This window comes from Equus caballus, chromosome 10, assembly GCF_041296265.1.
Source record: "Equus caballus isolate H_3958 breed thoroughbred chromosome 10, TB-T2T, whole genome shotgun sequence".
Classification (NCBI taxonomy): domain Eukaryota; kingdom Metazoa; phylum Chordata; class Mammalia; order Perissodactyla; family Equidae; genus Equus; species Equus caballus.
Genome location: NC_091693.1, coordinates 7,872,156 through 7,896,469, shown reverse-complemented (window position 1 = coordinate 7,896,469; position 24,314 = coordinate 7,872,156). Strand labels below are relative to the sequence as shown.

General features: G+C 50.4%; 1 protein-coding gene across 9 annotated transcripts in view; it reads left to right on the top strand.

The window, feature by feature from the left end:
- The window catches only part of LOC100052108 (abasic site processing protein HMCES), a 96,812-nt gene that overhangs the window by 21,697 nt on the left and 50,801 nt on the right, over positions 1-24,314 (top strand). For 5 of the 9 annotated variants that reach the window (XM_070224312.1, XM_014733455.3, XM_070224313.1 and 2 more), the window contains 3 exons: positions 2,218-2,399; positions 4,279-4,471; positions 6,149-6,802. In XM_070224312.1, the coding sequence (XP_070080413.1) occupies positions 2,218-2,399; positions 4,279-4,471; positions 6,149-6,373 (600 nt within the window). In that variant the 3' untranslated portion in view covers positions 6,374-6,802. Of the gene's footprint in view, positions 1-2,217; positions 2,400-4,278; positions 4,472-6,148; positions 6,803-24,314 lie in introns of those variants that run through there. The other 4 variants (XM_070224315.1, XM_005596219.4, XM_070224316.1 and 1 more) reach the window with 2 other exon arrangements.

The window sequence follows — 24,314 nt, the reverse complement described above, 5'->3', positions numbered from 1 at the left end:
ATAATTTTTGGAAAATTCTCAGCCATTATCTGTTCAAATATTCTGCCCCATTTTCTTTTCTCTTTCTGGGATTTTAATTACACGTTAGATAATTTGATATTGTCCCATAGTTCTTGGATGTTCTCTTCTGTATATTTTATTCTTTTTTCTCTGTGTTTCAGTTTGGGTATTTCTTACTGACAAAATAAATAAAAATTTTATTAAGTTCCCTGATTCCTTTTTATTTCACTGAAATTCCTTATTTGTTCATGCATCTTGTCCACCTTTTCTGCAAGAGCCTTTAACACATTAACTATACTTATTTTAAATTCCCCGTCTGATAATTTCAGCATTTGGGAAACGTAATCTCTTGAGTCTGGTTCTGTTGATTTCTGTATCTCTTGGCAGTTCATTGTTCTTTCTGGCTTTTTTGTGTGTCTTGTAATTTTATATTGATTTCCAGACATCGTATCTAGGACAGAAACTTAGATAAATAATATTTATGCCTGGAAATGAATACACTTGCTTTGTATTAGGCCATTAATGTGTGAAGTTGAATCGATCTTGACAGGTAGTGAACTGGGTTTGGGTTTTGTTGTTATGATTGCCTTTGTTCACCACAGGCTTTTAATTTCTCTGGTGCCACCTTGTGTTTAGGGTGAGGGTTGATTTTCCAGAGGGTTTTTTCTCAGTAGCCTGCTCCCTTCAGCTGTAGTACTTCCCTCTGAGTCTTCGCTTTAGAGAGGATCTCTCCATGCTCTTTCTCCTTCCCCAGAATTGGACTGCTGTTGCTTGTCACTTGGTGCTTGCTAATCTGAAGGGGGAAGAGAATTCTCTGTCATCTTGGCTCAGTCTGTCTTAGGCAGAACTGTGTCCCAGGCTCTCAGGCTTTCTCAGTAATGCTGCTCCTTCCCGAGGGGAGTAGAAGGTTTTTTCTTCTTGTCCTTCCCCAGCATCAGTGGGTCTTTACCTGTATCTTAGGGACAATAGGGCTTATTACCCTTCCCCTGGCCGCTTAAGGCTTTTGTTCCTTAGAGGAGAAGTGATTAGCTGAGGCCCTCTCCGCTGGGTATGCACCAGCAAGAATGGCTTTTTCCAGTCTCTTGCCCTGCCCCCAGTCTTTCTTGCGAGCACCTGGAGAGGTCCATAGAGAAGAGTCTGCGAGGTGATGCCAACTTCCCTGATTTCTGCAGCTGCCAGGGGGTTTGTACTCTCCCAGGCTAACCCACACTCTGCTTTTAGCAATTTGATAATAATTTTCTCTGAATTCTTACCTGCTGCATGAAGGTCTTGACTTCCTCCTGTTGCCACCAGTAAGCCAGTACAGGCAGACTTTTGAGATTGCGGCTTCAGCTTCAGACAACTGCAATAAAGCAAGTCACATGAATTTTTGGTTTCCTAGTGCATATAAAAGTTACGTTTACACAATACTGTAGTCTATTAAGTGTGCAATAGCATTATATCTTAAAAAACATGTACAGACCTTAATTTAAAAATACTTTATTGCTAAAAACTGCTAACCATCATCTGAGCCTTCAGCAAGTCATCATCTTTTTGCTGGTGGAGGGTCTTGTAAAAACACAATATCTGCAAAGTGCAGTAAAGTGAAGCACAATAAAACAAGGAACACCTATACTTGTGTCTCATCTCTCCTTGGAGGCCCTTGTTTTTCCATAAAGTTCAGGCTAACTGGTTTTCCTGCAACCTCAGTTCTCTGATGAATTTAAGAAAAGTTATAATTTCTTAGATTATCTAGCTTTTTTCTTATTGTTAAAGTGGAGGTGACCTCCTTTCCAGCTTTCTGTATTCCAGGCCTTGAACTGAATCGTAAATGGCAAGTAGGAATTGGCATGATGAGAAACGGCAAGAAGGACATTTTGGGCAGAGGAAGTTTGCTTTGGCAAGATACAGGAACACAAAATTGCACCAGGGTCTCATTCACAAACAGCTGGGTTTGGTTCAAATTAACATTGTTAATGAAGCTAGAATGATGGGCCAGATCATGGAGGCCCTGAATGCCCACTGAAGAAGTTAAATCGTATACTGAAAGCATTAAGGAGCCATAAATGTATCTCTTTGGTGGGTATTTGCCAACAACCCTCTTTCCTTTGGTGACATTGGATCCAGAGGAGTAAATAAGGCATGGGCTGAATTAGTTCTTAGGTCTGTAGTAGTACCCAACCTGTGTATAGGAGGGGGCTGCTGAATATCTAATATGCCTGTGTGTTTCGCTTGCAGTTAGGCAGCATTGGTGCTGCAGACAGTCCAGAGGACTGGAACAAAGTCTGGGACAACTGGAGGCTGCTGACAATGGCTGGGATCTTTGACTGCTGGGAGCCCCTACAGGGAGGAGACCACCTGTATTCCTACACCATCATCACAGTGGATGCCTGCAAAGTCTTGAATGACGTCCACCAAAGGCAAGTCACACTTCTTATCCCTGGGTTCAAAAGGATACAGAGGAGGGTTTGTTCTTTTTGCTTTTAGATAGGTAGCTTTTGGAATTTAAAGTTTCTGTATGTACAAATCTAGAGAGTAGCAATTGCTGTGCAAAATACATTTACGGTCTGTTGGCTATAATATGACATGCATTCCTAAAAATCACCACACTGCAAAATTGTACAGTGAAAACCCAGAACTTATGAGAAAAGTGGGGTTAAGGAGACAACACTTAAAAACTTTGTCAGTGACACATTAAAAAATAATAGGAAGCTATTAAAAACAGGAGTGTAAAAAAAACAATTTTGTGCATTAAGCAGTTAAGAAATACATAGATAGGGGCCGGCCCCGTGGCTGAGTGGTTAAGTTCATGCGCTCTGCTTCAGCAGCCCAGGGTTTCGCCAGTTCAAATCCTGGGTCCAGACATAGCACCACTCATCAAGCCACGCTTAGGCGGCATCCCACATGCCCCCACTAGAATGACCCACAACTAAAAATACACAACTATGTACTGGGGGGCTTTGGGAGAAAAAGAAAAAATAAAATCTTAAAAAAAAAAAAAGAAAAGAAATACGTAAGATACTACAATAAATACAGGCGTGCCTCATTTTATTGCTGTGTTGTGCTTGAATTGCTCCTTAGTGTATCGATCACACTGAACAGATTCCCATTTTAAAAATGAACCTTAGCAGAACTGACTATACTTGTGTAACGCTTTCACAGTTTTTGCCAGATCTGAGTGCTCTGAGAAGTGATTTTTGATGTTTTTCTGAAAAAAGTGCAGTGCTGCATGTATTACTTATTTTAGCTTTGTCCTAAGCATTCTGTGTAAAATTATGCTGTCCTGTGATACAGTAGTTCTATTTTTCACATATTGATCTTATAATAAATTACCGTTTCATCTAATCTAAGAAACCATGGTTTTTTAAATGTGCTTTTATTTCCTATGTTGTTAAGAAAAGTAAAGTGCTGCAATTTACTGCCAGCTAAGCTATAACTCATGCAGAGATGACATTCATCATAAGATGCCTCTGGATTTTAGATTGCAAAATATTTTTTGTTTGTTTGTTTTATTAAGGTTATAAAAGTTAACATCCTTGTGAGATTACAGTTGTGCATTATTATTAGTCATGTTGTAGGTACACCACTTCACCCCTAGTGCCCTCCCCCTACCCCCCTTTCCCCTGGCAACCACCAATCAGCAAAATATTTTTTTAAAGTATGTATTTGATTTGTTGAAGTTACAATGATTATTAAAATAGATGTTTATGCATTTATCTCCCAAAGTCAACTGTACCACCTACCAGTGAAATGTGTACCATGGTTTGCATTGACCTAGGACATAAAACTGGAAGCTAAACATAGGATCTTTAACTAACATCCTTCTAGGTACCAACAGTCACCTTAGACAGCTTCTTTGCTTTCTGAGGCATAGTTTCCTTTTGTTCACAATTATGTGAATAGCTCTTTCTGACTGTAAATCTTCATAGTTGGTAAGGCTGGAGATTACTGTTGATAGACAAGTTTTCCAGGATCTATTCTCCCTTTAATTCTAGGCTGGGTTATCATAAAAAGGTGACCAGTTTACGAACGTGTACACTGGATTGCACTGGATCCAGTCAAAGCAGTGTTCGCTGTCTTTGCCATAAAACTTTGTAAGCTGGCTCTCCTAGTGTCAGATTTCATGCCCTGTCAAGTTGTGGTCAGGGAACACATGGCAGCAATCCGTGTGTGAGGCACAGACGGAGGGCAAGCTTCTGCTTGTGATGGTTTGCACTGTCATCTGACTCAAGTCTTTCTGCTTTCTCTCCCTACCGTCACTCTACCTCTCCCAACCAATGACTTGACCTCACTGCCTAGGATGCCTGCCATATTAGATGGAGAGGAGGCAGTCTCTAAATGGCTTGATTTTGGTGAAGTCTCAACTCAGGAAGCTCTGAAGTTAATCCACCCTACAGAGAACATCACCTTCCATCCAGTCTCTTCTGTGGTGAACAGCTCCCGAAACGACAGTGTTGAGTGTCTGGCTCCTATCGACTTGTCGGTCCAAAAGGTAGGGGCCTGTGACTCTGACAGTCTTTTTTGAGCTTTCTGTCTTCTGTCAGTGTAGCCTTTTTTTTGGATATGGCCTTTTACAATGAGAGCTTTGTTAAACTACCCAGAACTCATATTCCTCGTGCATGGCACAGTTGAGCAGAGCAATGACTCTTAAAGCTGGCTGTGGACTCAGAGTCCTCAGGAGAGCTCTTTCAAAATGTAAATGCTAGACCCTATCTAGACCTAGAGTCAACATTCAGGGTTGGGCTTGGGCTTCTGTATCATTAAGAAGCTTCTTCAGGGGCTGGCCTAGTGGTGTAGTGGTTAAGTTTATGCATTCTGCTTTGGTGGCCCAGGTTTCATGGGTTCAGATCCTAGGCTCAGACCTACACACTGCTCGTCAAGCTATGCTGTGGCAGCATCCCACATGCACAATAGAGGAAGACTGGCACAGATGTTAGCTCAGGACCAATCTTCCTCACAGACAAAAAAAAAAAGGGGAAGCTTCTTCAGTGAGTCTGATAATAAGCCAAGTTTGAGGACTCCTAATCTAGAGGATAATCATGAGAAAGACAAAGGACCCCTTGACCCTAATTGTATCTCTGTCCATAGCCAACTGTGATTTTTTTGTCTCTTTTCTGTAACTCTGCTTGCCCACACTACAAGCTGGAGGAGTTCTAATCCTTGTTTTCCTTTAGGAGGATTTGAGAACATTCGTGCCATAAACTTTAACTTCTTAAAATTGGCAAGGATCCAGAAGATGTGTTTTGAAGGGAAGGTGAACAGGCAAAAGGCCTGCATTAGAGAAGGAAGTTCCAGAGCAAAAAGCTGACCCCTGCTGACATTCAGGGTCAAAGGTTTAGGAGTAGCAGCTGTTTCTAGGTGGCTCTCAATGTTCCAAAAATAGACATCTTAGAATGCCTGAAAGTGTTAACGATGATGATTGCAGGAACAGCCTACCCCCCATTTTTCTTAAAATTTTTAAAGTTTTCCGTATCCACAGTTAGTGTCATTTTCTTTTGTCTCAGTTCTTTGCAAACTCCTGTGACCCTGACACTTGTTTTCATTAGACGTCTCTAAAAATGTAATTATATATATATTCATTTTGCCCTAGACACTGCCCCATTTCCGTGATGGTCTTTACTCTAAAAGGATTCACATTCTAGAGGGATGGCATTCTGCGAATTCAGAAGCTTCAGTTCACGGTTGGGGTGTAGGGGTAAGAGCAGCAGAAGGGAAGCAGTGCTGTCAGGGAGAGGCTGTGCGGAAGGGCTGCACAGCAGGAAACAGTCTAGTCTGTTCAGCCTTAGGCTGAGTGCCTAATCGTGGTGACTGAAGCCATACCTCTCCAGCTTCGTTTCCCACACTCTGCCTGGTCACACTGAATTACATTCTTTTCGCTAGAATGCTTCATTCTCTGCATGTGTTTGGAATGCCTGTTGCTCTCTTCTCCGGCTGGTCTCACACAATCCTCTCTGAAGCCTCTATAAGAGCTCCTCCCTACCCTTGTACCTTGGAGCACACTCACTTGCTCCTCTCCTCCCAGGCCTGACTAGTGGGCCCCATCTGGCTCTTAGTAACATTTTGCAAGCCTGGGTCAGTACCTAATGCCTCTTCCTGTTTCTTCCCTTGGAGTTGGCCTTTTCCTAAAAGCTTGAGCTGGGTGGTTTGAGCTTTCTCTTCTTTCTCCTAGGAACTCAAGGCAAAAGGCTGCAGCCAGAAAATGTTGCAGTGGCTGGCCACAAAGTCACCCAAAAAGGAAGACCCCAAAACACCCCAAAAGACAGAGTCAGATGTGCGCCAGTTCCTGCCGAAGAGCCCATCCTCGGTCAAGAGAAGCAGTGCAGTTCTCCTAGAGCAATGGCTGAAGCAGGAGAAGGAGGAGGAGCCTGTGACCAAGCAACTTCACAGCGAGTAATGCAGGACTTTCAGAGACCAACGCCAGGTTTGCTGCACTGAGTCCTGTTGCTGATTACAGGGTCTTGCATGTGTGTGTATGGATTTGCTTTGGGAGGAGGTAGCATATTGTTAGTGGACATTTGTGGGTTCCTGGGGGAGTGGCTATTCTGGTTGTGACCAGGAACCCAGTGTGGGGCAGATAGGCAGCCTGGGAAGAGGAGGGGCCACCACCACAGGGGGCCTCTTATGCCTGCAGCCTTCTCCTGCAGGACTTTTGGAGCCTTCCCTCGAAGCTTGACCCTGCTGGCAGTTCTAAGCCCTGACCTGACCTGAGCTGGTGCTGTTAGCGGAAGGCTGTTTTCTGCTCAACCTTTAAGCTCTAAGTTCTTTGGAATTCAGTTCTTAAAACATTGTTTTTTTATGAATAAATTACATTTGCTAAACTGCTCTTGGGGGAAATTCTGAATCTTACTATTTTCTCATGGCATCAGTCCTAAGGATTGGATTTTGTTGCAAATGTGGGGCACTGGGTCATTCTGGGGACAAACTGCTCTTTTGGAAACAACCAAAAGGCTTGGTGGGGGCGTTCTTTGTTGTGTCTCTTTTTACTCTTAATACCTGGAAGTTGTCTGAATCCTTTAGCTTAAAAACAAACCTGAGAGCTGGCCTGGTGGCGCAGTGGTTAAGTTTGCACGTTCCATTTTGGCAGCCCGGGGTTGTCTGGTTCGGATCCTGGGTGCGGACATGGCACTGCTTGGCAAGCCATGCTGTGGTAGGCGTCCCACATGTAAAGTAGAGGAAGATAGGCACGGATGTTAGCTCAGGGCTGGTCTTCCTCAGCAAAAAGAGGAGGATTGGCAGCAGATGTTAGCTCAGGGCTAATCTTCCTCAAAAAAAAAACCAAAAACAAAACCTGAGGGTCTGCCAAACACAAGGGCCTGGAGAGAGACGGGGTACGGAGGCCAAGACCTTGTCCTTACCACAGGGAGCATAGGCTCAGGGTGAGGAGAAGCCCCAGGCACAGCCCTCCAAGCCCTATCCAGATTCCCAGCCTCTGGGTAGAGCGGGGCCCAGAGGATGACATGGGCTTGGGGCCCGGAGCAAGGCTGCCTCGGGGGCTGACCATCTGCCCCAGCCTGGTCAACACCTCTGTGATTCGCTCTGCAGCCTCCTCCTTGGCACTGAATCCCTTTATAATTATTTATTTATTTGTTGTTATCTGTGGTCAGTCTCCCCACCCAGATCATTAGTTCCCTGAAAGTAGGGACGGCTTTTTCACTGTTATTTTCTCCTAATATTAATAGTTGGTCTGCAAATACTGTTACATGAATGTGAGCACTTACCTCATGCCCCGCGCTGTGCTAGGCAGGGAGTGACAGGCATTAACCAGGTACCACACCTGGCAATTAAGTACTTGCTCGTGTGGGTGCACTGAAGGGATGTGACGAGCTGGGAGGGCCACTGTCGATGGGGGTGCTTGGGCAAGGTTCCTGTAAACCTCCATGGAAGAGAGGGTGCAGAGGCTGAAGGGAGGAGCGCCAGGCGACAGTGTGACAGGAGGTGGTCTTCCCAGGGATTCAGGGGGAAGGAATGGAAGAATCTCCAGGAGCGCCAAGGCTGGTCTGCTCTTTAATCTTTGGGGCTTCCTGGAGACACAGATGGCAAAACACTGTCTCAGGGGGCTGAATGGATGCGGGCCCTGAGGCGGCGACCCAGGAGGACAGGGTGGTTGGTGTCTGTCCCCAGTGCTCCACTGGGGCAGCACCACGCCCGGCAGTGCGCTGCGATTGAGCCACCAAGCAGAAGCTGCCCACCTCCTGCGCAAGGCTTCTAGTGGAAGTGAGCGGGCCAGCACAGTACACCTCCAGGCTAGGCCCGGCTGGGCTGATTTGCGTGGGGTTTTGGTTGTTTTACTAAGAGATTTTTAAAAATACAGATAACTTAGAAGAAGGTTGACTGTTGTGTAAGTATTTGTCATATTTGCTTCAAGTTTAATAAGTGACAAAAATGAAATTCTCTTTGTTTTTCATTACAATCTCCCACCTGTTTGTCAGGGTCGTAAATGAATTTGTTGGCTTCTTTTCATTTTAACATGAAAGAATAGAATGTCCTCTGAGGCATGTATCCTTTCCATTCAGGTTTTTATACTTTCACATTAATGTGATGTTAAAAGCACGTTCTTGTATCTGAGCACATTATTTTGTGATTTTCAGGTTTACGTAATTGGCATCATCTTGGATATTTCATTCTGCCTTTTTTTTTTTTCTATCTGCTGCATCAGCTTTCCTAGGTTTTGCTAAATTGCTCTCCCAATTTTCACTTATTTCAGGGCATATGAATCCTCATTTTCTCACATTTTGCCAATGCTTACTCCTGCTTACTAGAGCAGTGAAGCATCGTCTCCTCTTCTTTGTTTTTAAAGAACAAATCTCAGGGACAAACAAGGCAGCCTTCATCTGCCTGTCTGGATGTGGCCAAGTCAGGCCAGGGCCCCAGCTGTTCTCTGGGGCAGGAGGGACAGCCTTAGGATGTGGTGGTCTGGCCTCTTGGCTGGGCTTCCAGATGGCAGCACCTCTTCACCTCCACCCTACCTCTGCAGTGACCAGGCTTGGTTTAAAGGGATCCAGGCCTTAAAGGTATTGTTTCCTGATTAGAGGAGGCAGAGGATCTCCAGCACTGCAGGTCCTAATAGACAGGTGTCGGCCCTCCATTCCTGTCTGCAGTCCATCTGGATCCATCTCCTGGTACAAAGCTTGTATACCTAAAGCCTAACCCTGCTTTGTATGGAGGTGGATTAGGTGCAAGCAGGGAGGGGCTTGGCCAAGGGCACACAGCTTGGCATAGGTAAGTTGAGGACAAATCCTAAGGCTCCTGGCCTGTGAGGGGTATCAGCTTGGAGAGTTCGACAAGATCCTGCTTGCTGCCGTGAAAACCTGAATGGTGGATTGGTGGTGTGAGAACCAAAGAGAGTAATGGGTGGCCTCAGACTCCTAGATACCCACCTGGGTCTGCATACCCTCCCTCCGCCTTCTCAACCAGAGTGAGGAGCAAGTGATGGGAAGGGTGGAACGTCATTGCTTGGGGAAAGAAGCTTTGGCTAAGGCTGTATGGGACTGTCCCCAGTACATACAAATCTGACCAAGTCCTTTGCCCTCTCTGCAACTTGGTTTGCCCATCTGTGAATCAGAAGAGTGGGTGCTCACAATTGAACTCCCAGGAGCCCAGAGCAACAGATGCAGGTTGTTAGAGACCCGGAACCATCCCCTGGGCTGGTGTCCCTCCTGTGGAGATGGATGAGGATCCCTCCTTGTGTCCCCCCACCTTGCGTCCCAGGACTCCAGAGCAGAGAAGCATGTTGCATGCTCTGCAGGCAATACTCCCAGCAGGCGGCAGAAGCTAGAGGACTGTTTTGAGGAGTTGGGGACATTAGTGAAAGGGGTAGGGCAATCAAGCTGAACAACAGAGAGTTTTAAAAGGCAGTCAGACTGGGGCAGGGCCCCAGTGCCACACTTCTAGGTCCTAGCAGAGGCAGCTAGAAGAAAAGTAGGAGCTGGGAGCAGCAAGAAGAGGTGGACCAGAAAAGGAGGCTCTGAAAGCTCCTCATCTGCAGGGTGCCCTGCACGGGGCTCTGGGATCCTAATGACAATCCTGTATGGAGAGGTGGTTCCACCTGGGGCAGACGCTCAGCAGCAGCAGCCTGGGTCTCTGGCTTTCACTATTTTATGGCTTCCTTTGGCTCAGTCTCCTTCAGGACACCACCATTTGGGCCTTCTTGTCTTGTGAAGCAGCCAGAAGTGCCATCATAGAAGATAAAGTTGAGTGACCTCACGGCTGGAGGCAGGACCATATAGTGTGTATTTTTAATTGCATTAAAATACATATAACATAAAATTTACCATATTAGCCATTTTAAGTGCACAGTTCAGTAGTGTTACGTAGATTCACATCGTTGTGCAGCTAATCTCCAGAACGTTTTCGTCTTGGAAAACAAACTCTGTACCCATTAAACAGTAACTCCCTACTTCCCCATCCCCCCAGTCCCCGGCATCCACCATGCTACTTTCTGTCTCTATGAATTTGACTATTCTAGATATTGCAAAGTGGAATCATACAGTATTTGTCTTTTTGTGACTGGCTTATTTCACTTAGCATAATGTCCTCCAGGTTCATCCATGTTGTAGCATGAGTTAGAATAACATTCCCTTGTATGTATATACCATATTTTGTTTATCCATTCATCTGTTGCTGGACACTTGGTTGCTTCCACCCTCAGCTAATGTGAATAATGCTGTGGTGAACACGGGTGTGCAAATATCTCTTCAAGTCACTACTTTGAATTCTTTTGGGTATGTACCCAGAAGTAAAATTGCTGGATCATATGATAATTCTATGTTTAATTTTTCAAGGAATCTCCATACTGTTTTCCACATCAGGTGAACCATCATCCATTCCCACAAGCAGTGCACAAGGGTACCAATTTCTACACATCCTTGCCAAGACTTACGTTGTTTTTTTTTATAGTAGCCATCCTATGAGGAGGAGTATTTCTTTTCTTAAGCCCACGTTTTAAAAGTGAAAGTTTCACAAAGTTTATAGTTTCCACATAAAATATGTTCACGAGGTGCCTCAGATGACTGAGCCCCACATGGGACCACTGCCAGGCTGAGGCCCCCTTCCAGGCCTCCCTGGATGGCCCACGTCACTCCCTTCCTCTGGAAGGGGACTTAGAAGCATTTTCAGGAGGTGCTTCTGACACGGTCTGAAAAAAATGGGAAGCTCTCAGCACACTGATCCACATTGCAGCCTGGCAACAATCAGCAGGACTGGGTAGGCACTGCCCCTTTTCAGGTGGGGTCTGTGTCCTCCAGGTGGCCAGACTGCCCTGCCTGGCCTGGTGCCTGTGCATTCTGTGTGTGAGAGCTCTGGTCTCGTCCTTCCTCACCCTCATTCCACACACATCCATTGTATAATGGGAAAGTGATGGCTTTGTAATGGCTAGGCTGAACTACATTTCCCCGAACTCCCTTACTTTTCTGTTTCACATTAGGGTGAGCCACAAGGCATATTCTTGCCCGATTTGGAAGGAAGGAACCATTTGGGTTGCTGATCTGCTGATTTACCTCCTTGGTGTGAAGCAGCCCCTGGGCCTGCAATTACTCTACATTCCCTGGATTCTCCTTCAGTTTTACTGACTCCTGGGCCAAGTGTGTGCATGGTTAGCTGTGTTACAAAGGGTCTCAACTTCTGCAGGATACCCTCATCACCAAGGTCAAAGGCAACAAGCACCAACACAAGTGTCAGTCCATCCTGGTGTTCCAGCTTATGCCGGTGGTGTTTCAGCCTGCTCATGTTCTTCCCCTCCTGATTGTGTACCTCAGACTCCAGCATCAGTCACAAAGATTCAGGCTTACAGAAACTGCTGCGATTGTACGTCAAAGTTAAAGTAAAGTAGCCAGTTAGCAGCAAAAGGAGTTGATTCAGGAACAACCAGAGGAATTGCAATTCAGGAAATGCAATGCAAGGCAAACCATAGGCAAATCAGAGAACAAAGGTGGGGAGCTTGCTTTTATAGAGAAAAAGGGGGAGTTGGGTGCGGCTGTTCTAAAGGAAAGGTCATTGGAAGAAAGTGAGAGTTCAGGGTGGTGACAGCTTTTCATTGGCTCAGCTGTTGCTGGGCAAGGAGAAAACCTTCCTTCCTCCTGCTGGAGTAGTAAAGTAGTTTCAATTCCTGCCCAAAATTGTAAAGTGAGATGTGTATGTGAGAGTTTCCTTTACAGGGTTTCCTGACTCCATTTTAAATGAGATTTCCCTTTATTGTCACATGTACAAGCCAGTTTCCTGTAACCAGTCCAGTATTTAGGTGTATATGTGCCTATATCCTTCTGGGTCTGCTTCTCCCTTGAACTCTGACTGACATGGGAACTTGAACACCTGCTGACTTTTCCTGCCTCATGTCCTGTCAGTCTACTTGCTGCTTTCACCATTCCCCAATTCAGGAGCTTTTCCCCTACTTTTTTCCTGCCCTCCCTTTTTCCCTACCCGAGAGCCTGTGCCAGTGCTGCTCCAGCCTGGAATGTCACTACCCCAAAGCTGCTGGTTTGTCTGTCCTCAGGCACGTGGCTGAGCTCCTCGAGAACAGGGAGTAGGTGTGATAGGTCCCCATCCCTGCTTCTGCTCAACCAGGATGTGCTGAATGAATGACTGTGGACTAGGCCCTTGACGTAGGAGATTTCATTCCTTTCTCAGAATACCTCTGCAAGTATCACTGCCCTCATTTGCAAGTGCAAGTGGCCCCAGTAGCAGTTGCTGTGGAAAGAACCAAGGCCTCTTGGCTGCCTCATGACTGGTGGAGCTGCCAGAACAGCTAATGTGCCCTCTGGCCACATCACCCAAGGTCTGATGCCTGGGACAGAGAGATGTCAGTACCCCTTGTGCCCAACAGGTTGTGTGCTCAGTGCTAAGCCTGGCCATGGCAGAGGACAGGTTCAGCTAGGTTGGTGCACGAGAGTCAGTTGGGTGCAGACCCCATTCTATGAGTCGCTAAAGCTGCACAGCCTGGAAAAGGGCCTTTTCAGTGGCTGCAGGGCTGTCTCGGGGCCAGGGAGAAGTCGGATCTAGGGACCCAGAAGGTAGACCTGAGATCCTGAAGGGGTTCACAGGGAGGCAGTTCCCAGTTCTATGAGAGGAAAGAGACAGTATTGCAGGAGGAGAGAGCGCTATTCCCAGGGGGGTGTGAGGGATGGAGGTAGGAAAACCTGGAGACCCTGGTCAGAGGCTCTGTGTTCAGATGCTCTCTGGTTAGATGAAAAAATAAACCTTTCTTGGCTCCATTTATAGATGAGGAAATTAAGGCTTGGGGAGAACACTCTTGCCCCAGACCAAAAGACCATGGTGGAGCCAGGCCCAGAACCCTGATATCAGCCTCCAGGGCCTGGTCCTGCTTGACCCCTCTCCTGATCAGTGGGCAGAGAGGTGTCCAGGCCTGGCCCATTGCTATGCCCCTATTTTACAGACAATCAAATGCACCTGGTCCTTTCCTTCCTCACTGCACCAGGGTCACCTCCCCCAGGAAGCCTTCCTCCTGGGCCTTGCGGTGTCATGTGCCGCCAATGTTCACATGGAATTGAGGCTCCTTGAAGCCAAGTCCAAGAGACACAGTAAATAAATGGTGATTCCTGGGCTCTGCAGCCCCATGCAGGAGCTGAGTATGATGTCAGGGCAGGAAATACAGCCTCCTAGTCTCAGCAATCACACCAGTAGGATGAGCTTTTGAACACCTTCCTTACTGGGGCTGAACACCTTCCTTGATAGGGCTGTCATAAGGCTGAGATGAGGCCTGTGCAACCTTCCTCAGAGTGCCTGACACACATTGAGTGTTCACGTGGGGTTGCTTATGGCCTTTGGTTCTTCACCTTGGGGTGGGACCCACCCACAGAGGTGCAGCTCGGCTAAACGATCTGAGCGAACAAACAGGGAAGAGAGGAGGGGAGGGGCCGGTGGGTAGACAGTGGGACACTGGGCGAGTGGTTTCAGAGGACAAACAATTTGAAGGGATGACAAGGTCCAGGATGTGAGCATTGGAGGGTAAAGTGAGTCAAAAGAGAGACTAGATTACAAGTAACAGAAACCCAGTTCAAACCAGCTTATGCAAAAAGCAATATATCAGGTCACATGACATTCAGGTATAAGGTAGCTTCAGGCATGGCTGGATCTGGAGGCTCCGTTAATGTCCTTTGGTATATGTCTCTCCATTTCTTGCTTCCAACTTTCTCTGTCTTGGCTCCTTTTCCAGGCAGGCTCTCCCTACGTGTAGACAAAGATGGCCACTGGCAACTCTGGCCCCATGTCCCTACCCTTTAGTGATCCTGGGGGAGAGCACCTCTTTCTCAGTAGTTCCAGGAAAAGTCCCAGGATTGACTCTCATTGAAGCCACTGGAGTCAAGAACTCATTTCTGACCCAGTCATTGTGACAAATTGAATAACTAACTGAACACTCATTAGCCAGGTCTTTGATTCATGACCATCCCTGGGACTGGAGGGGTCAGACTCCCAGAACCATGTGGCCTGAATAGGGTGGGTTGGGTCGGGTCCCCAGAGGAAAGTTAAAGTGGTCTTCATTATCAGAAGAGTGGGAGGCCCCACTGAGGGCTGGTCCACTGGGTAGTCCAGCGTGTCTGGAGGAGGCAGGCCTTGGGGGAGGAAACAGCGAGCTAGCCCAAGTCTTCAAGGAATGGAGAGGGGGTGACAAGAGAGAGGTGAGGGGCAGCAGCAGCAAAGTAGGAGGCCACTGGAAGAGCCAAGTGGTCTGAGTAGCAAAGGTGGATTTTGGTGCGAAATAGGAAAGGCAATGCTGAACAAGCATGACCTGAAGGACATTTTGGAGCCCTGGAGCTCAGGGATGTCCTCAAAGGGCCGTCAGTCAGCAGGGTGGGGGGCTTTGGTTAGGGAGGGCTCAGAGAAAGGGGTGAAGGTCAGTGTGAATGGTTGGGCAGGAAGGAGCAGTGTCCACGTGCCCAGGTCCCCTGCAGCAGCGCTGCCCAACCCTCTCTGAACCTCACAGCCACCTGAGAGATGGTCAGAAAGCCAAGTCTCAGGCCCCAGCCTCAGACTCTAACTTGGAAAACTGGGGTGAGTCCAGATGGCATCTGGGCTTGGGTTTCTGGTTTAGAATGGGATAGAATCTGTGGGATCACATTTAGGTGGTCCAGAGCACCATCCCCCAGAATCCTGAGTAGGCCAAGGTCTCTCATGGCCTCTACCTGCAGGTGGCCTATTGACTGGCCCTGCAGGCTGTGTGGGACAGGACCTGTGCTGGCACAGGCCCACTGCCCCCCAGTCAAAACTGCAAAGGAGATGAAGCTGTTAGTGATCAGCATGTGGCCAGGACATAGGCTGCCAGGATGGGTAGAGCTGTCACCCGTTGTCCACCATAGTCCCTCTGTGTCCAGCCTAGGCCTCCTCCTGCCTGCTTTCTGGATGCCCACTGTTGCCCAGAACCAAAACATCCACAGCAAAGTCTGGCATCGCCATTTCCTCCTTTGCTGTAGCCAGTGCCTCCTGCCGCCATCAGCCACGGGTCTCCACATTCAGGGCCCCATCTGAACTTTTGCCTAGAGAGCAGTGATGTGCTGAGGGGGGCATCTGTGACGTGTCTCCCCCACTGGCTGGGGGGGTTGGGCAGGGAAGGCACTTGCGCTGGTTTTGTCCACTGCCCTGTCGTCTGGGCCCAGCACACAGCAGGGCAGGTAAGACTCACACTGGCACCTGGCCCTGCAGTTAGTTCGCTGAGGCAGCAAGCAGTGAGGAGCGCCCAGCAGGATGTGAAGAGACCTGAAGAGGGACTAGAGTGGCCACTTGCTGTGTGTGGGAAGGGGCCAGCAGGGAGGTAGGTGGGTGATGGGTCTGCTCTGTGACCCCACCAGAGATGTGCCAGGGAGGGATAGTAGCTGCCAGGTCTGGGTCAGGGGTACTAGCAGACCAGGGGCTCTTCTCCAGTGGTGCTCCCTGCCCTCCCTACTCCTCCCCCAAGCTATTGCCCTTCCCCTCATCACCTGTAGTTTCTTACACAGGGATCAAAAGAGATCCCCTGCATCTCTCAGTAACCCCAGCCCAGGCTTGCCCAGCTGGGCACCATGTACATACCCGCTGTTTTTGGGCTTTTTGTGTGTATGAGGAAGATTGGCCCTGAGCTACCATCTGTTGCCAATCCTCTTTTTGCTTGAGGAAGATTGTCGCTGAGCTAACATCTGTGGCAGTCTTCCTCTATTTCTTTTATGTGGGATGCCACCACAGAGCAGCTTGATGAGTGGAGCTAGGTTGGCACACATGATCTGGCAAACCCAGGGCTGCTGAAGCCAGCCCGCAAATTAAACCCCTATGCCACCAGGCTGGCCCCTAGGGTCCTCCTTTTTTGCTGACTAGTCCTTTCATAGAACATCTGTCAGAATAGGCCTCAGCTCAGTGCCCAGAAGGCTTAGTTAGCCCATATGCTGGACACCAGGGTGTCCCAGTGCTGAGGGTCATTCTTCCCAATTTTCCCAGTAACCCGTCTGTCCTCCAGATTAACAAACAAGTTCAGAGGATCAGTGCCTTGCTCAGTCCACACCTCGGGTTGTGGCTGGTGAGCCAGGGCCGGGGGCTTCCACATTTCCACTGTATTTGCCACATCAACACAAAGTCTCACCAAATTCAGAATAACTAATCTCTGCAAAGGTCTAGCCTGGCGCAGTTTCCTCCCCTTGCAGACGATTCCAGGCTCCAGGCCTACCCCCCTAACAGATCCGGGATGACGAGAACCCCTGGGGTCCACCAGCCAACCCAAGCTACACGCCTACCACGCCCATTCTATTCCACTTAGAGGAAAAGGAGAGCGGTTCAAAGGTTTAAAGCATTTATTGTGCTCCCGCAAAGGCTGACGGGATGGAAGGAGGCGCGGGGCCGTCACGCGCCCCGAGCGACTGTTTGCCTCGCACCCAAAGGCGGGGGGCGGTGGGGGGAGGGAGGGGCTGGTGAGCTGGAAAGGACGGCGAGGAGGCCCTGGCTCCGGCTGTGACCGGCTGGTACGGCCTCCGCCATTGGCGTACAGGAGCTGGTAACCATGGCAGCAGCTGTCGCCAAAGGCAAGAGCCAATGGGGGCGTTGCCCGGGCCATTTCAAAAATGTAAAGCAAACGACAACAAAAAAACGCTACAACGGCGGGGGATGGGAGGGATGAAAAGGGGATGGACCGGCTGGAGCCACTCCCTGCGGCTCAGAACAGGCGTCGCGTCCCTGGCCAGGTTAAACGCACAACACCTCCAGACGGTTGGAGTAGAAAAACCGAACCGCGGAGAGACCCAGCTCGCTGGCGGCCCTTGGGAACTTTGCGGACGCTACACTTGGCTGCCTTCAAAACCTTCTTGCCCTCCAAAGCCTTTGAGGAAACTGTTAGTGATAATCACATGGACCTGGAAGAAACTGCTAGTTTTTCGTCGCGGTTCCTTCGAGAATGGCTGGAGCCCTTTCGTGACCCACAGAATTTCCGTCAGTGGCCCAACTGCGGGTCTATGCCTGAGCTGGGTCTCCACAGCCGCTAGCTGAAGGAAGGTGGTGGTTTTGGGCGGGGGGTTGACTGGGGCGAGAGGTTTCGCGGAGGGTGGTGGGTGGCAGAATTCCTGGAAGGCACGGGGAGAGGCAGGGCCGCCTGGGCTGTGGCCCCAAGGCATGGACCTCCTCTGCCCACGTACGTCTAGGGGAGGCACCGGTCCCAGGGTCAAGAGACTTTCGGTTGACTCAGCCATCACTTGGAGCACGACTGGGGATCTTCGTCGCCCCGCCTCACCGGATTTCACCCTTCTCGCCGCCCATCTGACCCCATGCCCACCCACTGCGGTCCCGATTGCGGTCCACAGAGGTGCTCCGGCGTGCGCGCCTCTCGCCAACCGGTAAGGCTGCCACTAGGGTGGTGGCTATGGTGGCAGCTGGGGCAGCGGCGCAGGTTATTGCGGCAGTGGCGGCAGCTACCTAGAGATGTGGGACCTCGGGACCTAAGAAGAGGAAGGCAGACACGCTCTGCCCATCTGTCCCGCGTCTCCCAGCCGTCCTCCTCTCCCCTCCCCGACTCCAGGAGCCCAACTCCGGGAAGTTGAAGCCGGGCTACCAACTGCTCATGCGCGGGCTAGAGCGCCTCTGGCCTAACAAAGGCCACCGTAGTTGCTAAGCAACGTGGCCGCAGAGTTCTGAGGGAGCCGGAGCGCCTTCTGGTGGTGCAGAGGAGCAGGCACAGGCTGTTTCTGCTGCCTTAGAGAGGAGCTGTGGCCTATGTTTTCCAGGGGATCCTGCAGAAGGGAGGGAGGGAAGGAAGAAAGCGTGGTGTGAAGCAAGCCATCTTCAGTCTGTGTCAAAATGACCTTGCAACCCCACATTGCATGACCGAAGACGCTAGCCGGACAGGTCCTCAATAGGAAAAGGTAAAGCAGTACCTCGCTTTCACATTTCACAGTTGCGTTTATTAGAGATTAGGGGCATAATTTAACGATGTGCCACGGTCCTTGCCTCCCTCCGCACATGGATAACATCAGGGTCTCTGAACTTGTTTGATATATAACCAAGAAATTCTTGCTTCTGTTACATTCAATGTACATAATCTAGAGAAGAGCCCAGCTGTACTCTATCCCTTTTTTTTATAACCTACTTGTAAGTTTTTCTTTTTTCCTCTTCCCTTCATGTCCAGTGTTTTGTGAAACAGATAGAAAGTAGACTTAAATTCACACACCTCAGAGCGGTTCCATCAGAGCAGTCTGTTGAACTGTTTTCCAGGGGGTCAAACACCTCACGCTAATCGTGGAATAAGCTCCTTCACTAATATAACTTAGACTGTTCATTTCAGTCGACAAAAGTAAAAAGGAAGGAAAGGAAGGTGGATAGACGAATGGGTGGTTAAAGGTCCCAAGAGTGGAGGATGGCCTGGCAGGGGCCTGGCTGACTCAGCAGGATCAGGAGACTATCGGCGGTCAGACTTCCTCAAGTTGGCCTTGACGGTGTGCCTGGGACTGTCCGAAGAGGGGTCTGTCCAGTGGCCCCAAGAAGTGACTGCCTGTGTCCTTCTGGGTGGCTTTGTTCACTCAGGGGCTTCAGCAACTGGAGCCATAAGCCGAGCCCGTGGAGCTGCCTGTCTGGGTGGGCACTGGGAATGGGCACCCTGCTGTCTCCATTCCTCCCGGTCACCTTGTGGCTGTGTTCCTGTGTTTCACTGCGTGGCTGAGTGTGAATTATTTTTCCTCCTTGAAGTCTCTCCTGGGCTTTCCTAAGGTGCGTCTGGCTTGGTAATGGCTTCAGACTAGCAGTTGTAGGACGCCCATGTCCGTCCAGAGAGGCACCTTTTCAAACAGAACACAAAAGACCTTATCAGGAATTGATTTTACACTTGGAGGAAAAATGCCAAAAGAAGTCAGAGAACGTGGTGATAACTCCAACGCCCAAAGTATCACACCTTCCCCCAATGCTTCAATCTTCTCTAACGCTGGTAACATGATCCAGAAGAAAGTGGATTTGGGACGTCGGGACTGACTCCACTACAGAGTTGATGGCCAACTCGCCCCAGACGCAATGCCAGTTGAGCTGTCTGTTTTGGCCTACCAGCACTTCATCTTCTGGCTTCCACTCTTTTCCCTGGGAAGTCCGACGCTGGGGGCTGGGTGCGGTGTTGGCCTCGCGGGGGTGGGAGTTCTTCGGTACCGGGGTTTTTCCTCGGAAACCCCTTACTCTCTCTCTCTGTCCTTTTTTTTTTTTCTTTGGCTTTGTCGACCCTGTCTCCAACCTTCTCAGACTTTGGGTGGGCACTCTGCATGTTTCCTCTTGGGTCCTGGATAGGATATTCTCCATCGTGACCCCTCTGGGGGTTCTTCTTGCGGTGCAAAGCCTGGCTGGGGTCATCGTGGTCAGTCTGGGGATCTCCAGAGTCTGCCTCAGAAACACTCTCTGCATCTTGTCTTGCCACCTCCCAAGGCCGCAGGTGTGCGATGCGATCTTTCTGTCCCCTGTGCTTGCCTTGGCTCTTCACTCTCTCGCGTGATCCAGTGCTCCTCCGCTTGGCTGCACTCGTTCGATCCCCGTGGGTTCACGTTTCCTTCCGCGGCGCCTCTCCTGTTCCTCAACCCTTCTGCTCAGCTCGTGGCTTTTGTTCTGCTTAAGTCACGGACACCCCTCTTTTCCGGTTCCTCGGTTGGCTTGGTTTGGTTTTTCAATTCAGAAGAGAGACTGACCCTTCCCTATCAAGACCGAGCACTTCCCTTCCTAGTCTCGCCCCGGCGCCTTTCCCGGACGCTCGTCCCTCCCCCTGCACCCCCTCCAGCAGCCTGTCTCTCGGCATCATTCACGTTCAGGGACAACGCGCCGCTTTTCCCTCGGGGATCCGACGACTTCCGGTGGCCGTGCCCAGAGGTGGGGTGCTGCCCTTGCCGCCTCTTGGAACACGACGGGAGGGGCCCGAGCCCCCGAAAGGCCTGGAGAAGACCCTTCCTGACCATCACACGAGCCTAGAAGAGACTGCTTCTTCTCCAAAGGGGATCCTCTGAGGGCGGCTAGAGCCCTTTCAGGGTGATCCCCACCGTGGAGGGGACAGAGGCCTGACAGGAGAATGCCCGTCTGTGGCCCAAGCAGCCACCGAGGGTCTGTGCCTGGGCCGGGTCTCCACGGCCAGCTCCTCGACGGCCATGCCCAGGTACCACCTGAGGGCAGGTGGTGGTTTTCGGGTGGGGTGAAAGGTGGGGAGGGGAGATGCTTTCGACACCTTCCTGGAAGACCCTGGGAGAGGCAGGGCCCGCTGGGCTGTGGCCCCAAGGCATGGGCCTCCTCTGCCCACGTCTAGGGGAGGCTCCGCTCCCAGAGTCAGTAGATTTGCAGTTGATCCGACCATCACTTGGAGCGGGACGTGGGGACATTCATGGCCCCCGCCTCAGCAGATTTCATCTCTCGCACCCCAATCCCACCCCATTGCCCCCCACTGCCGTCCAGATTCGGGTCCACAGAGCGGCCCGTCATGCCCGGGTCTCACTCTAGTAAGACTGCCACCAGGGTGGCGGTCATGGTGGCAGTTGGGGCTGAGGGTGTGGCAGCAGGGGCAGCAGTGGATTTTATGGTGACAGTGGAGGCAGCCACTCAGAGATCTGGGATCTCCGGGACCTTAGGAGGGAAAGGTGGAGGCACCCTGCAAGCCTGCCCTCCTCTCCCTTCCTTCCTCCTCTCCCCACCCCTGTCTACCCACTCAGGGAGCCCAGCCTCCTGCTGCTGAAGCCGGCCAATCAACTGCGCATACGCGGGCTCTCTGGAGCCTCGCAACGCCCGCTCCCTTTGCTAAGGAACTTGACCGCGAGGCTCTCAGGGAGCGGGCGCGCCCTCTGGCGGTACCTAGGCGCAAGCACAAGCTGTGACCGGTGATTTCCTGAGGCGGCTGTGGCCCATGTTTTCCAGTGGGTCCTTCAGACGCTTGGATGACAGGAAGGAACAAGGAAGGACGGAGGGAGGTAAGAAGGAGGGAAAGAAGGAAGTTAGGAAGGTAAAAAAGAAGGAAGGGAGGTAGGAAGTTAGGTCATAAGGGAGAAAAGAAAGATGAATAGAAGGATGAATGGGTGGTTGGGGCTCCCAAGAGTGGGGCAAAGCCGTTCAGGGGCCTGGCTGAGAAAGCAGCATCCGGAGCCAGGCGGTGGGATCCCTTCCTCAAGTCAGCCTGGAGGCTGTGCCTGGAACTGTCTGCCACACCCTCCAAGGGGTCTGCCCTGTGAGCCCAAGAGGGGACTGCCTGTGCGCTTCTGGGTGGCTTTGCTGGCTCAGGGACTTTGGCACCTGGAGCCACAGGCCGAGCCCAGGGAGTCACCAGTCCCCGTGGAGGGACGAGGCTTGCCCTCTGGGCCTGGGCACCCTGCCGTCCCCATTCCTCACAGTCCCCTCGTGGCTGCGTTGCTGTCTTTCTGCTGTGTGACTGAGTGTGACTTGTTTTTCCTTCCTCCTTGAAGTCTCTCCTGGATTTTCTTAAGGTGTGCCTGGCTTGACAATTTCTTCTCACCGGCTGTTGTAGGAAGCCTCTCTCCATCCTGAGACACACCTTTCCAAACACAAGATCACGAGAAGACTCGATCAGGAACTCATTTGACACTTGGAGGAAAAATGGCCAAAGAGCTCAGAGAAGGTGCTCAGGCCTCTAACAGGACCACCCTTCCACCCCCCTGCCCCCAGTGCTCATGATCAAGAAGAGGAGAGTTGTTTGGGAGAACAGGACCGACTCCACTGCAGACTTTATGGCCAACTCGCCACTGACTCATTGCCAGTTGAGCGGTGTATTTTGGCATACCAGCACTTCATCTTCTGGCTTCCACTCTTTTTCCTGGGGAGTCCAACCCCGGGAGCCGGGGGCATGGTTGGCCAAGGGGGGGGTGGTGTTCTTCGGGACCAGGGTTTTTCCTTGGAAAGCCCTCTTTCTTTGTCTTTTTTTTTCTTTTACTTTGTTGGCCCTGTCTTCAGCTTACTCAGACCTTGGGTGGGTGCTCTACACACTTCCTCTTGAGGTCCTGGATAGAATATTCTTTTCTTTTTTTTTTTTTCAAGATTTTATTTTTCCTTTCTCTCCCCAAAGCCCCCGGGTACATAGTTGTATATCTTAGTTGCAGGTCCTTCTAGTTGTGGCATGTGGGATGCCGCCTCAGCATGGCTTGATGAGTGGTGCCATGTCCGCGCCCAGGATCTGAACCAGGAAACCCTGGGCCACCTAAGTGGAGCGGGCGAACTTAACCACTTGGCCAGGGGGCTGTCCCCCAGGATAGGATTTTCTTGACCGTGACCCCTCTTGGGGTTCTTCTTGTGGTCCAAAACATGGCTGGGCTCATGGTCAGTCTAGGAATCTCCAAGTATTGCCTTGGAAACACACTCTCTCCATCTTGTCTTGCTGCATCCCAATGCTACAAGAATCCGTTGCGATCTTTCTGTCCTTTGTGCTTGTGTTGGCTCTTCACTCTTTCCCATGGTCCTGTGCTCCTCGCTTGGCTGCCCACGTTCTATCCCTGTGGGTTCACTTTTCCTTCAGCGATGTCTCTCCTGTTCTTCAACCCTTCCGCCCAGACTGTGGCTTCCATTCTTCTTAAGTCACGGCTCTACCTCTTCTCCATTTCCTTTATTCGTTTGGTTTGGTTTTTAAACTCTGTAGAGAGACTCTCTTCTCTTTCTGGACTGAGCATTTCCCTTCTGTGACTTAATCACTTGTGTCTTTTGTGGATGCTGGTATCTCCCATGTTCCTTTCCATGAACCTATCTTTTGGCACAATTCACATCAAGGAAAATGCACCACTTTTCCCTTTGGGTTCTGATGCCTTCTGGCTGGCGTCCCCAGAGGTGGGGTGCTGCCATCACCAGAACTTGGAACACGATGGGAGGGGCCTGAGCCTGGAAAGCACTTCAGAAATCTCTTACTGACAATCACACGGGCCTAGAAGAAACTGCTCCTTCTTCAGCGTGGTTCCATTGAGAATGCCTAGAGCCCTTTTAGGATTATCCCCACTGTGGAGGTGACAAAGGCCTGACACAGAGAAGTTCCTCAGCGGGCTAAGTGCCCAGCAACAGTCTATGCCTTGGCTGGGTCTCCATGTCCAGGTCCTCGACAATCACGCCCAGGTACTATCTGAGGGAAGGTAATGGTTTTCAGGTGGGGCGAAAGGCGGTGGGGGTAGGGGAAATGGTGTGTTCAACACATTCCTGGTAGGCACTGGGAGAGGCAGGGACTCCTGGGCTGTCACACCAGGGCATGGGCCTCCTCTGCCCACGTGTAGGGGAGGCATTGGTCCCAGGGTCAGTAGATTTGCAGTTGACCCGACCATACTTGGAGTGAGACTTGGGGCATCTTCATGGCCCCTGCCTCACCGGATTTCGTGAAATCCCTCCTGCCCGTTATCTGACCCCATTTCCACCCACAGCGGTCCAGATTCAGGTCCACAAAGGGGTCCGGTGTGCCCGTGTCTCACCACCCAGTAAGGATGCCACCAGGTGGGCTGGCTGGCAGTGATGGTGGCAATTGGGGTGGAAGCTAGGGTGGCAGGGGGCAGTGGTTGAGATTATGGTGGTGGTAGAGGCAGCCACCCAGTCATCTGGGATCTCTGGAACCTGAAGAGATGAAGGTGGAGGTACCCTCCCCACCTGCCCCCCTCTCCTGTCCTTCCTTCTCTCCCCTACCATTGCCCACTCCCTCTGGGAGCCCAGCTTCCTACTGTTGAAGCCGGCCAATCACCAGCCATGACTACCCACATTGCTAAGCAATGTGACTAGGAGGCTCCTAGCGAGCTGGTTCGCCCTCTTGTGTGGCAAGGCGCAAGCACAGGCTGTGGCTGGTGCTTTCCTGAGGTTGCTGTGGCCCCATGTTTTCCAGTGGTTCATTCAGACATTTGGATGGAGAGAAGGAAAGAAGGAAGTCAGTAAGGAAGGAATAAAGGAAGGAGGAT